General features: G+C 50.2%; 1 protein-coding gene across 1 annotated transcript in view; it reads right to left on the bottom strand.

Annotated features, from left to right (window-relative positions):
• The window catches only part of LOC119386727 (phospholipid-transporting ATPase ABCA3), a 32,542-nt gene extending 17,518 nt beyond the window's left edge, over nt 1-15,024 (bottom strand). Inside the window, exons 1-4 of the mRNA XM_049413228.1 lie at nt 14,673-15,024; nt 14,161-14,286; nt 13,305-13,607; nt 10,133-10,484 (exon numbers count right to left, since the gene is read on the bottom strand). Coding sequence (XP_049269185.1) covers nt 10,133-10,484; nt 13,305-13,607; nt 14,161-14,286; nt 14,673-15,024 — 1,133 coding nt within the window. The remainder of the gene's footprint in view (nt 1-10,132; nt 10,485-13,304; nt 13,608-14,160; nt 14,287-14,672) is intronic.
• Nucleotides 15,025-16,170: the final 1,146 nt, after the last annotated feature.

Here is a 16,170-nt window from a genome sequence, read left to right on the forward strand (position 1 = left end):
TTCCCTCATTAAAGAGTGCCGCCACTTCGAACAAGCAAAAGGCAAGCGCATCGTCCAACGCTTCGACCGGCTTCCTAATACGGCTCCGACCTCATCCTGCAACGAACCTGCGCCGTTGCTTCAACCAGCATCACCAACTTTGACGCAAGCCATACGTCGCGAACTTGAGGCTATGGCTCCGAGCGCTCGTGGTCCTCCCCATACGCATGACAATCTGACAATCTCACTAATTCAAGCTGTTGTTCGCCAGGAAATTGCGAATATGGACATCCCGTCCGCCGTTAGCCCCCGTCCCACCTCTATCGCTCCGATCATTGCTTCTGCTGCACCTCGACAGTATTTCTCGAATCGGTACCGAAACCCATCTGAGTGGCGAACACCGGACGACAGACCAATCTGCTTCGTGTGCTCCCGGATCGGCCATATCTCTCGCCACTGCCGTGACCGCTGGAATTCATCGCCTCGACCATATGTTGACCGCCGCTACGAACGCGCCTCTCGTCCTCTGTCACCCCAAGCCGACCCGTCCAATGCTGGCCCTGCTGCTCCTCCATTCACCAATAGCCGTTCGCCCTCACCGCAGCGCCGTCAGTCCCGTTCGCCTACATCTCGGCGTCCCCCGTCCCCATCCTACTCAGGCCGCTTCTCGGGAAACTAACCAATGCAGCCCCTGGAAGGTGAGGCTGCGTTGACGACCCTGACTGCAAAACCTCTGTTGACCCTTGCTTCTAAACGAAACCTAATCGAAGTTTTTGTTGATCATGTGCCCGTTAAAGCCCTCATCGACACTGGTGCTCAGGTGTCGGTCATGCACTCCGACCTTCGTAGCCGTCTTCGAAAAGTACTAACGCCCGCCGAGTCGCCTGTCCTATGCGTAGCCAACGGCAGCACAACAGCCGTAATGGGAATGTGTACAGCCCGTATTACCATCGCCGACCGCTCAACGTTAGTTCTGTTCACTGTACTTGCGGAGTGCCCTCACGAGGTGATTCTCGGAATGGACTTTTTGACTGTTCACTCTGCCCTTATTGACTGCTCAACCGGTGTTCTCAGGCTTGAGCTACCCCAGTGCTGTGCCGACACCACCGCAGATATCCAGTCCCGACTTCGCTGCACTGAATTTGTTCGGCATGCAACCTGACGCTGCGACTTATGTGCTCATGTCACCATGCCCACCACTTCGGGATGGTAATTATGTTGTGTCCCCACTTTTCGACGTCCTGCTAGAGCGCCAAATCGTTCTCCCTAGCTCCATCGTTACAGTCACCAACAACCGTGCGTGGCTTCCCATCCTGAACTTTGGCTCGTCTCCACAAGCTCTTCCTGAGGGTGTGTCTCTCGCTGTGTTGTCCCCTTTGGAAGAGTCCGGAGTGTCTGCTCTCAGCTATGAACAACCATCTCAGTTGGCTCAACCTTCGGCTCCGACGATGCTATCTAACGACAAATTCGCCAAAATGATAGCTCCTGACTTACGACCTTCTTACGCTGATGCCCTTCGCCGCGTTTTGATGTCCTACGAAGACATATTTGATTTCGACAATCGCCCGCTGGGTCGAACCGACATTGTAACCCATCCGATCCACACTGGTGACGCTTCGCCCATCCATAGGCGTCCCTATCGTGTGTCGGCGGCAGAACGTCATGTCATACAAACAGAGGTCGAGAAAATGCTCTCGAAGGACATTATCGAGCCCTCCTCCAGTCCGTGGGCATCCCCTGTCGTCTTAGTAAAAAAAAGGACAATACTTGGAGGTTCTGCATAGATTATCTTCATCTGAACAAGATCACGAAAAAGGACGTTTACCCGCTTCCGCGTATTGATGACGCCCTGGACTGCTTACATGGTGCCAGTGAAAGACGGCAGCAATGTCGGGGGCGGAGGTGGTGGCGTCTGAATGTCAGACGTGAGAGCGCAAGCCATGGAGGACAGCTCCTCTTTGATGATGTCGCGCAGACCAGTAGACAAAGAGCGAGGCTGTGGGGCTGGCGGACATGACAGTCCTTGCGCTTGAAGCTCCTCGCGAATCAGAGTGCGAATCAACGCACGCAAATCCGCATCGGAGGAAGGACGAATGTCACAGGCGTCGAGTTGCAATCGGATAGCTTGTAGTTCATCGAGATGTTGGCAAGTCGTGATGACATCCTCGACGGTGCTTGGGTTTTTGACGGCCAGAGCGTTGAACGCGACGTGGCCTATCCCTTTGAGGACGTGTCGAACCCGATCAGCCTCTGTCATAGCCGAGTCCACGCGACGGCAAAGGGCAAGGACGTCCTCGATGTACGAGGTGTACGTCTCTCCTGGATGTTGTACGCGGCCGTCGAGCTTCCTCTTCGAGACTTCAGAATGGATGTTTGGGGTCCCGAAAATCCTCCGAATTTGTTGAGCGAAGGTAGGCCAGTCAGGGAAGCTGCCCTCGTGGTTAAAAAACCACGTTTTTGCTACGTCGGACAGATAGAAGGCGACGTGACGAAGTTTTTGAGGTGCGTCCCATTGGTTGTACACACTGGTCATGTCATATTCTTTGAGCCATACTTCGACGTCGTCGCGTGGGAGACCGGAGAAGATGGATGGGTCCCGCTGCCGGGCGGTGACGGTCCATGCGGGGGCGGGTGGTTGGACGGGGTTCGCGGATGGTCCAGGCAGCGTGTCTTGGGCCATGACAGCGGGTACGCTGAGCAAACGACGACCGGAACGAAGCTCCAGGGAACTCGACGTTGTAGAGGACTTGAGGATCGAAAGCAGCCTCCACCACTCTGAAAGACGGCAGCAATGTCGCGGACTCGACGCCTTTTATTCAGCAGGGCCGCCCGACCAATTCTACGAACGAGGAAGACGCTCCCAGTGATGATGATTATATACAGGTGAAGAAGATGAAGGACGAATGCTGTGAATATTGTGCTCACACCAGTTATTTCTCTTCCATCGATTTACGTTCTGGTTACTGGCAAATCGCAGTCGATGACAGAGATCGCGAGAAGACGGCTTTCGTCACACCAGATGGTCTCTACCAATTCAAAGTGATGCCTTTTGGACTATGTAATGCCCCAGCCACCTTCGAACGCATGACGGACTCTCTTCTGCGTGGTTTTAAATGGTCCACGTGCCTATGTTACCTTGATGACGTTATTGTATTTTCACCGACGTTTGACAGCCATCTCCACCGGCTCTCGGCCATCCTTGACGTCTTCGACGAGCAGGCCTGCAGCTCAATTCTGCGAAATGTCATTTCGGCCGTCGTCAATTACGAGTCCTCGGTCACCTGGTGGACGCTACTGGCATACAACCGGATCCTGACAAAGTGCGCGCAGTCCGCGAATTTCCACCTCCTCGTACCTCTGCTGATGTCCGAAGTTTCCTGGGGCTGTGTTCCTACTTCAGACGATTTATTGAGAACTTCGCCGAAATCGCTCGTCCTCTCACCAATATTCTCAAAAAGGACAGCCCATTCAGTTGGGGACCAGAGCAAGCTCAGGCATTTTCAACGCTTACGAGTCGCCTTGTAAATCCGCCCGTTCTGGGTCATTTTGATCCGTCTGCTTACAATGAAGTTCGTACGGATGCAAGTGGCCATGGCATTGGTGCTATTTTGTCCCAACGACAGCGGGAGGTAAATCGTGTCATCGCTTATGCTAGCCGCCTTCTATCGCCCTCAGAGCGCAATTACTCGATCACAGAACGTGAGTGTCTCGCCCTTGTTTGGGCCATTGCCACGTTTCGACCATACTTGTTCGGACGACATTTCACCGTGGTAACAGACCATCATGCCTTATGTTGGCTGTCCTCACTCAAAGACCCTACGGGACGCCTCGGTCGCTGAGATTTACGCCTCCAAGAATACACATTTTCTGTGTCCTACAAATCTGGACGGCTACACAAGGACGCCGACTGCCTCTCCCGATACCCCATCGACCCACCTGACACCACCGAAACTGATTCGGATGCCTGTGTTTTGTCGCTCAGCGACTTCCTACACGTCACGGACGAGCAGCGTCGTGACCCACACTTGCGATCTCTTATACAACGCCTCACCTCAGAACAAAGGGACGGCACCCTCCGTATGTTTGTCCGGCACGACGGCACCTTATATCGACGCAATATGACACCACACGGTGCTGAACTGCTTCTCGTTGTTCCTCAGCACCTGCGACCATCTATCCTCTCGCAATTGCATGATGCTCCCACCGCTGGACATTTGGGCGTTTACAGAACTTACGATCGCGTGCGCAGACGTTTCTTCTGGCCCGGCCTATACCGCTCTGTCCGGCGCTACGTCGCTTCCTGCGAGCTCTGCCAACGCCGCAAAAAGCCTCCTCTCCCACCCGCTGGGTACCTTCAGCCTATAGCTGTCCCCAGCGAACCATTCTTCCGTGTCGGCCTGGACCTCCTTGGCCCTTTCCCGACGTCGTCCGCGGGTAACAAGTGGGTGGCCGTAGCGACTGATTATGCCACACGTTATGCCATCACGCGAGCCCTCCCTACCAGCTGTACAACCGATGTCGCTGACTTTCTCCTCCATCAAGTCATCTTACACCATGGTGCTCTTCGTCAGCTGCTGACTGATCGAGGTCGCTGTTTCCTTTCGAAAGTTGTCGACGACCTTCTCCGTTCTTGTGCAACGTCCCACAAGTTCAGCACCGCTTACCATCCTCAGACAAACGGACTTACTGAGCGCTTGAACCATACACTCACGGACATGTTATCCATGTACGTGTATGAGGATCACCGCGATTGGGACTGCACCTTACCGTTCGTGACGTTTGCCTATAATTCGTCGCGTCACGACGTTACTGGCTATTCTCCGTTCTATCTGCTGTATGGCCGCGACCCGCTCTTGCCTCTCGACTCGCTACTTCCTTCAGAGGCAAACTCAACCACATTCTACGCTCACGACGCCATCGCTCGAGCGGCGACGGCACGTCGCGTTGCCCGTGATCGACTCCTGGCGTCTCAGGCCGACCAAAAGCGCCTCTACGACAGTCACCATCGGGACGTGCGTTTCAGCCCTGGCTCCCTGGTCTTGCTCTGGCTGCCTTCGCGTCGCGTTGGCCTGAGTGAAATACTGCTGCCGCGCTACGCTGGACCTTACCGAGTTCTTCGCCAAGTAACCGAAGTCACCTACGAGATCTCGCCACTCACCCCCAAGCCTTCGTCCCCCTCACCAGCTACTGACACTGTGCATGTTTCCCGACTAAAACCCTACATCACGTACACCGACCCGACGCACCGAGACGGTGCTTCTGCCGCCGGGAGTTAATGTCACATAAGTGTTTGTGCCACTGTGGACTAGAGGACGCTACTAGCCGAAGACGAAGTTGAAGTGTCTCGGGCTTAGATCGATGCTGCTGTACTGGTCATAGTGCATCAACGCTACACCTCTTACGTATTGTAAATATACTGTAAATACTGCAACTCTACGCGTAACAATATTTTGCTCATCTAAACTAATTACACGATAACATTTCAGGAACAAAAGAAATTTGGCGACTAAACCCTGCTTAATGGTAAGTAGGGCACCCTGAGTACGGTAAGTAGGACACATCATGAAAATGAGTAAGCGATTCGATAAATCCATGAGTGTTAGGGCCAGAAAAATCTGAATCCGCGAATTAGTCGCGAATTATTTCTGTCTAGCATTGCTTATGCAGAACGGCTGAAAAACGTTTACGTGCGTATAATAACTCTTGTTGCATTACTGCAAAGACCGTAATCAAAGCACAAATTTTGCATTTTTTTAACGATACAAATTACGTACCCATTCACGATACATAGCCAAGGTAGCTTGTTTATTACTCCGTGGATACCGGGACCACCAAACGAAAACTTGGAGGACGCTTGAGCTTCGCCTTCAAGAGTAGAAAGCGATAGCGTAATTGGGTTCCGTGCACATCGCCTTCTCAATTGCTAGCCTGGTTTCGGTTCTCGGTGCATGGCTCAACAGTGCCGTAAGGAAACGAACGACTGCTGTGCGCGTAACATTGGCCGTTTCACGGTATCCTGGAATGCCTACTCCAAGTACACTTGTTAAGTGCCCAGTACGCCATAATTATTCCTTTTGCGAATCAGCGAAGGTACCACTACACGGCCGTAAGGTAACACGCCAACCTACGCAGTTGCTCACTTTGTTGATGCATTTGCTAATGATGATGATTAAATATGCCTGAACGCTTTGTAATGGGTGGGCTTTTAAAACACCCACTCGTTGCGCAATTCACAAGTTTTGACGCCTGGCGCAATTCTACGCATCTGCTAGGCAACATTACATGCGTGAAGGACACTCCTTCCAACACATGACATTCATATAGTGTTTTTATTGCGATAGCAATTGTATGGACAGTCTCGGCTGGATTTTGCCATCGCCGTCGCCGCCGTCATGCGCCGTATATGTATAAGTATGTATATATATATATAAAAGCACCAAAGAAAAATAATTCAGAAAAATGCATCCGAAGCGCGGAATCGAACCAGGGACCTCTTCCTCCGCAGCGAGAGGCGCTAGCCACTACGCCACGAAACGCAGATCTTCCACGTAGGTAACGGCGAGCGTTATATACACATCCTTTACCGCTGGACGGACTCAGAGACGGCTGCGCTTATAAGCGTTTCTTCATTACCAGCGCGATGGCGTTAGGAGCGCGACAGGCGCATTTAAAAGTAGTCGGCGAGCTCGCTCTCTTCTTCTTATACTTGCGCAGGTAGAACCTTGCCCTTCCGCTGTCTGCTCGCGCGGTTTTCTTGTGCTGAGGGGAAGAGGGATGTTTCACGCTTTCACCGTGATGTCCGCGCTCATGTTACGGAGCGTACGAAAGCCACTCGAGCTCAAGGGACGCCGCTGAACGAACAAACAGAAGATGAGCGCGAACTATCAAGTGTCACAGCTCGACACTTCAAGCACGCTAGTTTCCTTCGCTGCTTCGGCCGCCTTTGCAACAGGAGCGCTGTTCAAACTGAGAGTATCCATTGGCGAGCCTCACTTCGTATAGCATTAGTTTCTTGCTATCGCATTCATTGCTTCGCCCTTGCGGCGAAACTGTGACTTTTTTTTCCGAAGCAGTTTCAAGAAATGGCGTGGCTTTGTGGCAGAACGCCGGCTTGCCACGCAGATGGTCCGCGCTCGATTCTCACTCGAACCGGGAGATTTTTATTATTTATTTTATTTGCATGTTTCTCGATTATTTATATAGTGGCTTTTTTTTTCCTTTTTCCGAAACAGCTTAAAGAATAGCGCAGCTCTGTGGTAGAACTTCTGCTCGCTGCGCAGACGGCCTGGGTTCGATTCTCACTCGAACCCGAAGATTTTCATTATTTGTATCTATCTAGATTTTTCGGTCACGGAGAAGATGATCATTTTTTGCAAACAACCAACGAAGATGTCGCCGACTGTTGTGGAGCAGCGCGAATGCTCCGTACTTTCCGAGTTCTGTAACAGGCTTCCCTAAAATGCAGTGCATAGTCGCGAACCCTATATCTCATTCTAAAGAATCATATATCTTATTCTAAACGAAATCTTATTCTGCGAAACTTCTTATCAAATCGAGAGCAGTTTACTTCTGTTAATGACTTCGATTCCTCTAAATCCATCGTCTCCTCTGGTGTGCCGCAGGGAAACGTCCTTGGGCCTCTGTTGTTTTTAATCTATATAAATGATCTGCCTAATAGCATAACCTCGAGCTTGCAAATATTCGCCGACGATTGCATAATTTACCGCCCAATAATCAACATTGACGATCATATCGCGCTTCAACGGGATATAAAGTTGGTCGGTCTATAGTGTAGGACATGGCTAATTACGCTAAACGTGTCGAAGTGTAAGATAATGTCTTTCGCCCGTAAACCTGTTAATTCGCAGTTCACTTATCGCATTAACAATAGTGTTACACCGCCAACTACGAACTATAAGTATCTAGGCGTGCACCTCACACCAAACCTATCATGGTCAGAGCACATAGCCAGCGTATGTGCCAATGCATCTAAATCATGAAGTGTGCCCGTACCTCACAGGAGTACAGCCACTAGCGTGGGTTCGGACTAAGCGAGCCACAGGGCCGCGTCTACCGTCGCCTCGCGTGAACTAGCGCGCCGCTGCACGCGTACGTTCGAGCGCACACAAGGCGCCGAGCGCAGCGCGGCAAGTACACAGTACTACTCTCGAAATCCGCAACACTTTATTGCCTGCGGCAACACCACAAAACGCAGTACAACGCCCGCTCCCAAAGGCGGCGGGAGAAGCAAAACAGGCTTAACCACGCCACGGGCGAAAGTACAACACAAAGGGTGCCGCGAGCACGTCTCCGTGGGCAAAAGGGCTCACGGCGACCCACCGCTGAGGGAAACGGACCCTCGCGACTATGCTGCGTACTCTTACGATCTGCAACCACAGGGCCCAATCGCTCGAGTAAGGGCAAACTCCGCTCGCGTTGGCTTCGATAGGTACGGTTTCGGCGTAGTATGACCACGCACGAATGCACCGCACCGCTCTTCAGCCTAGTGTTCGGAAAGGACAACGTAAGGTAAGCGCTCGCCGCTGGCGCAAGGCACCGTTAGCGAACTCCGTCCGAGCGAGCCAAAACAAAGGAGCCGACGGACGGGAAAGAAAATGCGCGCTTACCCTACGACGTCCAGAGAGAGTCTCACTCCCCCGCCGCGCAAAACGTCTCGCGAGACGCGAGCGAGACTCGAACGCGGCGCTACCTTCGAGATCCGGCGCCGGGGTGAGGGGGTTTAACGTCACCCCCGCTCGCCCAGCGCCGTAGGACGGCGGAGGAGAGGAGCGACATGATCGGACATGAGGATGGCAGAAGTAGGAGGAAAACCCGCGCAATGGCGACTGGCAAGCCTCAATCCCCACAATCATTAGGATTTGTGCGCCGTAACATGCGTAGTGTACCATCCCCCTTGCGAAAACTTGCGTATTTAACTTTCGTGCGACCACGGCTTGAGTACGCGTCTCCCATTTGGTCACCTCATCAGAAATACCTAATCGAATCATTAGAAATAATTCAGAATAGAGCAAGCCATTTCATTGCTCACAACTACAGTGCCCAGTCTAGTTATCACGCAGATCAAAGCCGAACTGTGATTACAGCCGTTAAGTACACGCCGAAACATTGCACTGCTATTCTTGTTTCACAAGATAATTCACTCTGACGAGTCATCATTTCCATGCTTGAAACACCAGGTCTACACATCGCGAAGATTGCACAGCACTCACAGCTATGCCCGCATACATGGTGCGACGCAATAATTTAATTTTTCACTATTACCTCGCGCTATCCGTCTCTGGAACAGTCTACCGGATAACATTGCTTCCCTTAAAGACCATGACGCCTTCTGCATGCAACTCACCAAACATTTTTCACACCACGCCTAGTTTCATTTACTTAATAGGCATATTTTTTGATAATCTTCTAAATCCCATTAGGTTTGCATTTTTCATTGCACTGTCATGCGCTTGAGTTGTTATCATTGTAAAAGCAGGAAATTGTATTGTATTCGGACTGTAATTTTTTTTTCTATGCTACACTTACTCTCATGATATGCAATCTGAGGTTTCAAGTACTCCTCGGTGACGTAAAGCTTCCAAGACTGCTATCTCTCTCGTGCCTAATATCTTTTTGTAGTCTATGAAAGCTCTGTAAAGGGGTTCGTACTCGGCAGTTTTCTCACTTCATTTGTTGATTACGTGGCCGTGGCTTGAAGGCAACTTTCTCATTAGTTTGGTTAAAGTCAACTGCTTTTTTTATTTGGTTTGCAATTGCTTTCGCAAATATTTCGTATATTACTGTAAGTAAGGTATCCAATTCTACAAGTATTTTACGTCTCCCTTTTTGTATATTAATACGTTGGCAATTTTTAATAGTATAAAATCTCCCCCCTTTTCGACAAAATCAGCTGTTATCCCCTCCTCTCCAGCTGCCTTTCCGCGGGGCACATCTCGTATGGCCTTTTTAACGTAAGCCGTGGTTATATGTGGAACTGCGATGTCATGAATCGGGACCAGTTTTTTTTTTTCTTTAAGCACCTTTTCTGGCATAACTAGACTTCTTTAACAGTAAAACTGTATCTCTATATGCAAGGCTAGTTTATTCATACACGCTCAACCTAGTCCTCTCTGCAGTGCCTCTTTTGGAATACCTGTACGTCTTTCCCAGCTTGTGTACGAGCAGTCCGAGCAGGCCTTCCTCTTCGCCGTGCGTCATGGCGTCGACCAGGGCCTCGACACGCTCGCGCTCCTCCAGGATGGTGGGGTCGACGTGCTTCATCTGCAGCTTCTTGGCGCGTAGCTCCTCGCGCGACATCAGCTCGCTGGACTTTGTGCGCGACTGAAGCTTGGCGTCGAGGAAGACGCACGCGAGCAGCAGCACGAAGCCCGTGATGAACATGATGAGCAGGTCGATGCGGAACTCGAGCCTCTCGTCGTCCGTCTGCTTCGCGCTCACCACGCACTCGAGGCCCTGCTTGAGTATGTCGTGGATTATGCAGGAACCTGCAACGTGATTGACATTGTCACGGTAAAGAGGGCTGCAGTAGGAATAATTGAAATGAAACTCTTTAATGGGCCAAACTGTGGCGAGAAAATCAAGTAACACGCCCCGTACAACGATAACGGCGAGAACAGCTAGTCGTCGGTCGTCGATTTGATCTTTGACGAAAAATGTCGGCTTTTACACATGCGGGATCGAATACTCCAGCGTTATCGGTGCCGCCCGCGTTAATTCCAGAATAAGCTCCGACTAGCCGCACGCGCGACCTTACCAGAAAAGTCCAAAACAATCGGGAAGGGTTCCTGACGTTTCGGCGCGGCCTCCTTCGAGCGGTGGTAACACATGTAATAGATCGGTCACATTAATATACGGAAAGCGTGAGTGGCAATATATGCGCAGTGGTTGAGCTTCTGTCCCTAACGGGGACTTTTCATGCGCGACCACTTTCCCTCCCCTTCTTTTTTTCTCGTTTTCAATTTAGCGACTGCAATTTGTATGTTAATGTACCGGCATAATACTAGCAAGTTACATTGAGAAGAACAGGTAAAGAACGGAGTGAGCTGGGAATGGTGGTCACACAGAGGCGCTAATGGGGAAGTTGTACGTACATTTAAAGAAGTGTACACACCAAAATCGGACGGTAACCTAACATGAAACTGACTACCAGGGGCCTCCAAAAGCTGCGGCCCTAGGCACGACGTCAAACCCCGCCCCCAACTAACCGACGAACGCCTCCACGACTTTCTGCTTCTCTCGGTGAGCAACCTTGAGGTATATATTTGCCAGTTGGCTAAGAATGTTCAGCACCAAACGCCGCACTAAGAGTTTTTTTTTCTGTAACCTATGTGTATAAATTGGAACCATGTGACATGCGTGCTGACACTAAACATTATTTCTAGTCCAGTTTTCTATATCATTATTGTCAACTTCGCCGAACTTTTTCTCCTAGCCTGCAACCATCCCCCCCCCCCCTCGTTTTGCCGTGCGGCCCCTGCCGTGTCAGTCTCATGCAGCTCGGCCCTCCACCTCAAAATGTCGCCGACGCCTGGACTACATGATTTGTGCGTGTTTGTAAGGAATGCTGTGACGAATCTTTACAGAGAACAGGCGACTTAAAGCTAATTTATTTTAATTTTGAAGTCTGTAAATGAAGCGTGGCTCCTATTCCAGACTTATCGCGACAGAAGAACCATTAGCGAGAACGTCAGAAAAGAGCTGCAAGAGGTGTGACGCTGGAGATACATGGTCTGTCCGGATAGTAGTAGGACTGAGTTTTAATGCAACATTATTCACAACTCTGACACATCGACCTACTAGTTTTCACAATATGCCCCTTCTGCATCAACATAGCGTTTCCATCAAATCTGCCAATCACTGAAGGCTCCCTGCAACGCGGAAACCTGAATGCTATTCAACCCCCTCGTTAAGTCCTCTTAGATGGTCTGGACTAAGACGTGGTGCCGTACTTTCATGGCCTTTTTCCGTCGGGGGAAGAGGAATAAGTCCGAAAAAGTTACATCAGGGCTGTAGGGTGGCCAGGGAAGCTTTGCGATGCCATGCTTTGTCATGAAGTCCATCAGAGGAATGTGGCTCGGCGCACCGTCGTGACTTTTTGCTGTTTAAGGGCGTCCTGACCGTTGCTCATGTTCAACTTGCTCTCTTCATTCCCGAAACAATTTTTGCCACTCAAAAACACTTGATCGACCCATCGAATCACTCCTATAAGCCGTCTTGACCATGTCATGGGTCTCACGCACCGTTTTACCCAGTATGAAGTAAAACTTCACCGCGCAACGCTGCTCCAACAAAGTTCATTGTGGGGACGACAAGGCAAGTTGATAGGGGTTCACCTTACGCTCTATCTACTCTCCGCTATGGCTTTGGACGACTGGCAACGGGTGCGCTGGTAGCTAAGTCGCTCCAGCACCCAACCAGCATAGGAACACCCCCTACCTTTACAAAGTTCTGGCGGGAAACAATCAGTCGTACTACTTTCCGGAGAAACCCTGTATGTACGGCGAATATGACTGCCGCGACCAGTCGTAGCATGAAAATATTTCACTGTCCGATGACAACGGATAAAAAACGAAATGATTTTCCCCCTCCACTAGCTCGCGTCCAGGCGGACGCTTATGGCCGATTTCCCCGGTCGCCGATAGTGACGACGAAGTGGTCTTGCTGCCGGGAGACGCGGCTGCGCATTTCGGTAGAATTGGTGCCGCAAAGTGGAGGCGCACTTGAGAACTGTAGCAGACGGCACATCTTTTTGCTAGAGTCACCGCTTTGGCATTTTTCGTCAAGTTGCTGTCACGTGATTACTCAATTATGTCGTCACACAGCGGTTTTCTACCTCATCGCGGGATCTTTTGAAGTTTTTATCCGAAACTTTTGGTGTCCTCACTCTTAAGATATCCACGTCTTCCGAAAAGTAAAAATAAGCATCACATCCCTGAACGGTGATTTATGTCCGCGGGCCTTCAGCGACAAGCCATGCTAATCCGTAAGCCCTATTTAATCTAGTGGTTGTCAGCATCTCCAGAAATACCCGGCTGGAAAAGAGCGCCTTTCGAGGAACTGATCAATACAGGAAGCACTAAGCAGCGTTACAAGGCTGCGCTTCCAAGCAAAGCGGCGACTGTGTGAATAAGTAGGCTGAAAAACGACTTTTGAGCCGTTTCTCTGTAAAGGCACATAGGAGCATCATAGCGGCAGCGTTTGCACGTGTATCAGTATATCTTAGTTCTCATGTAGAAATGTGAAGTATTACTTCGCTACTAGACTCCATGCGGAGTGAACATCGCGATGTTCCAAGAAATCCTCACCGGGGCAGCCTTCGACCATGCGGTCCCAGAATTCGGTCTCGTTGGGCGTGAAACGCGCCGTGCCGAACAGTCTGGACTCGTGGTTGCACAGCATGGCGAGCAGGTCGATGGGCAGGTTGCAGCACACCAGCTGTCCTAGGAGTCGCTTGTTGACGTTGCCCACTCCGCGATTGACGGCGAAGTTCGGCACCACGCGTAGCGGCAGTTCCAGTTTGCCCAAGACGCGGTGGAAGCGCGACTTCTCCTTCAGCGCCAGGACCACGCTGTTGTCGAAGAGGAACAGCACGATGCTGGTCACCGTGCCTGGGAAGGAAAAGCACGCATGTCAACAATAGCAAAATTTTATCTCACTCACAATAATTCATAAAAAAACACGTTTCTGGGCTAGTCAGCTAGTTTTATACAGTAGAAGATTAAAAATATGGCCGTTTAGCGCGAACAAATAACGAGGGAAAGGGACAAAGGGAGCGCACCCCTTGTCCCCTTCCCTCGTTATTTTATACGCTAAACGGCCATATTTTTTATGGTCTACTCGCCTAACTATAACTGTTATAGTTTTACGTCCCAAAACCGCGATGCCATTGTAAGGGGCGCCATAGTGCAGGGCTCCAGAAATTTCGACCACCTGGGGCTCTTTCGTTTTTGAATGTGCTAGAGAATGTAACAGCCGTTCGCTTTGTTCACTTTTATCATCATTTCTTGCTCAAGGTAGTCATAGAGCGGTACATATAAAAACGTTTCAGTGCTAAGAAGCATTCAACCCCTCATTACTTCATACCTAGAAAACAAATGGGTCGTGTAAAAGCAACACCTCCAGTTGATGGACATCAACTAAAGAACGGGTTTTGAGACGCACCGGTAACGAAGCTCTCGACAATGAGGCCAAAGTAGGCCACCGCTGCTGTCTCGACGAAGAATGACGTCAGGTAGCAGGTGGGGATGAAGGCCACTCCGAAGAAGAAGAACAGCCCGAGGTACGTTGCTGCGTTTAGCAACAATGTCAGCCAGTTCACTGTTCTCTAAGGACGTTAATGAGCTCGGAAAAATTAACGAACGCGCAGTGTACACAAGCGCAAAGTCAGACGATTAGATACAGATACGGCACAAAAACACGCACGCACACACACAAACACAATCCGCCTCAAAGTACCAAGGACACAAAGGATTCAAAGTACCAAAACATCAAGTATCAAGGAGCCTGCGAGCTGTAGCCTCATATTCATGGCACGTTTTAGACTTCAAAGCAGGTGGGTGCCACCCCTATTATTTGTCTTTTATATCGAAGCGGGGACTACACGCAGCCAAACTGAATAGGCAGAGCGACCACATCCCCAACGAAATAGCTCCTTATAAAGAAACGATGCTCACACAGAATAATGTTGGCCTTTTTGGTGAGTCCCCACGGATCGATGATAAAGAGGGGCAACAGAGCGATGAAACAGGCGATCGTGTAGGACACCATGTCGATGAAGAAGCTCATGAACCAATAGCGCGACGCCGTGATGCCGGTCATGAGCTGAATGGCCTTGGCCTTGGTGAAGTTCTCCTCGGTGGGCAGGAAGACGTAGGCGGCGGCCAGCATCGACAGCAGCAGCGGGATGGTGAGCGAGTCGACGATGCGGGCGATCAGACAGACCGTGAAGACCGGGTCGATCACGTTGTCCTCCACTTTCTGGATGTCGAACTTGAACAACTCCGCCCTGGGGCCTTCACGAATCATGTAGTCTGCGAATGGCAACAACTCTTTAACATTCCCACGCGCGTTTATTTCGCTATGTTGATGTGATCTGGTTTTACCCACAAGAACTAACTGCCTTTCGGCGAAGTCCACGCCACATTGAGAAAATTCTCGATTGTTTCCAGCCATTCTGATAAGGTGTGCGTACGACACGAGTAGCGTACCTTATTTAGGAGCTAACGCGAGCCCCAGCTATAACGATGGAATTTTCAACAATTGATGTATAAAGAACCACGCGTTCCGCCGACTATCAGATTACCGACTGTCGACGACTGATCGCCGCTATCAGTGTACAGCGTACTTTTGAGTTTTCTGCGCACAAGTTAGCCCAATAAAGAATTTGGTCTCTACCATTGTGACTGCCGCTTTCTTCATTCTGGCTACCACGTGACAATATATTGCAGTGTGACTACAGCGTGGGCGGAAATTAACTCCCTACTAAAAATGGTTAATAACTTCTCAAATACTTGAACAATTCTTATGAAACAAATACCATTTTGTCCCTTACAGTGGTAGAATTGTTCTGCGTTGCTAAAATTTCACGCAAAACGACGTCATTCACGAGCTTTTGTAAATGCCTGGAGATGCTTGCGGCGCACTTCTGCAGATATTTCCGCGGTGCGTTTCCGAACACCTGCCGAATCCGTTTCTAAAATTCACTTAGATTTTTGGTGTTGTGCGTTAATCTTCCTCTTTAACCCAACCCCGGAGAAGAAATTGCAGGGCGTGAGTGCTCCTTGTAGGCCATTTTAGGGCGCCACGATGTCCCATCTAGCTTCCTGGAAAATATGTTCCGAATTACGTACGGACGCACAACATTCACAGCGGCCATGTCATTGATACCCGCAATGACATAAGTGAGGTCAACTAGTGTATTGAACTGGGCTTGTTGGTGCATCTTCAATAGCCGCTTTTTTGAGCGCGAGCTACGAAACGGACACAGGACAGTCCTGTGAGACCATCTTGTGTCCTTGTCGTTCCTTGCGCTAAAAAAACCGGCCATTCAACATAAATGGGATACGTAATAAAATATCAGATCAACGAGGAGCAAAATACGTTTTGTTTCGTTGAAATATCTTTAGTCCTATATTAGTTATAAACGATACTTAATAGGTAGACAATTCCGCC

This window comes from Rhipicephalus sanguineus, chromosome 3, assembly GCF_013339695.2.
Source record: "Rhipicephalus sanguineus isolate Rsan-2018 chromosome 3, BIME_Rsan_1.4, whole genome shotgun sequence".
Taxonomy (NCBI): Eukaryota; Metazoa; Arthropoda; class Arachnida; order Ixodida; family Ixodidae; genus Rhipicephalus; species Rhipicephalus sanguineus.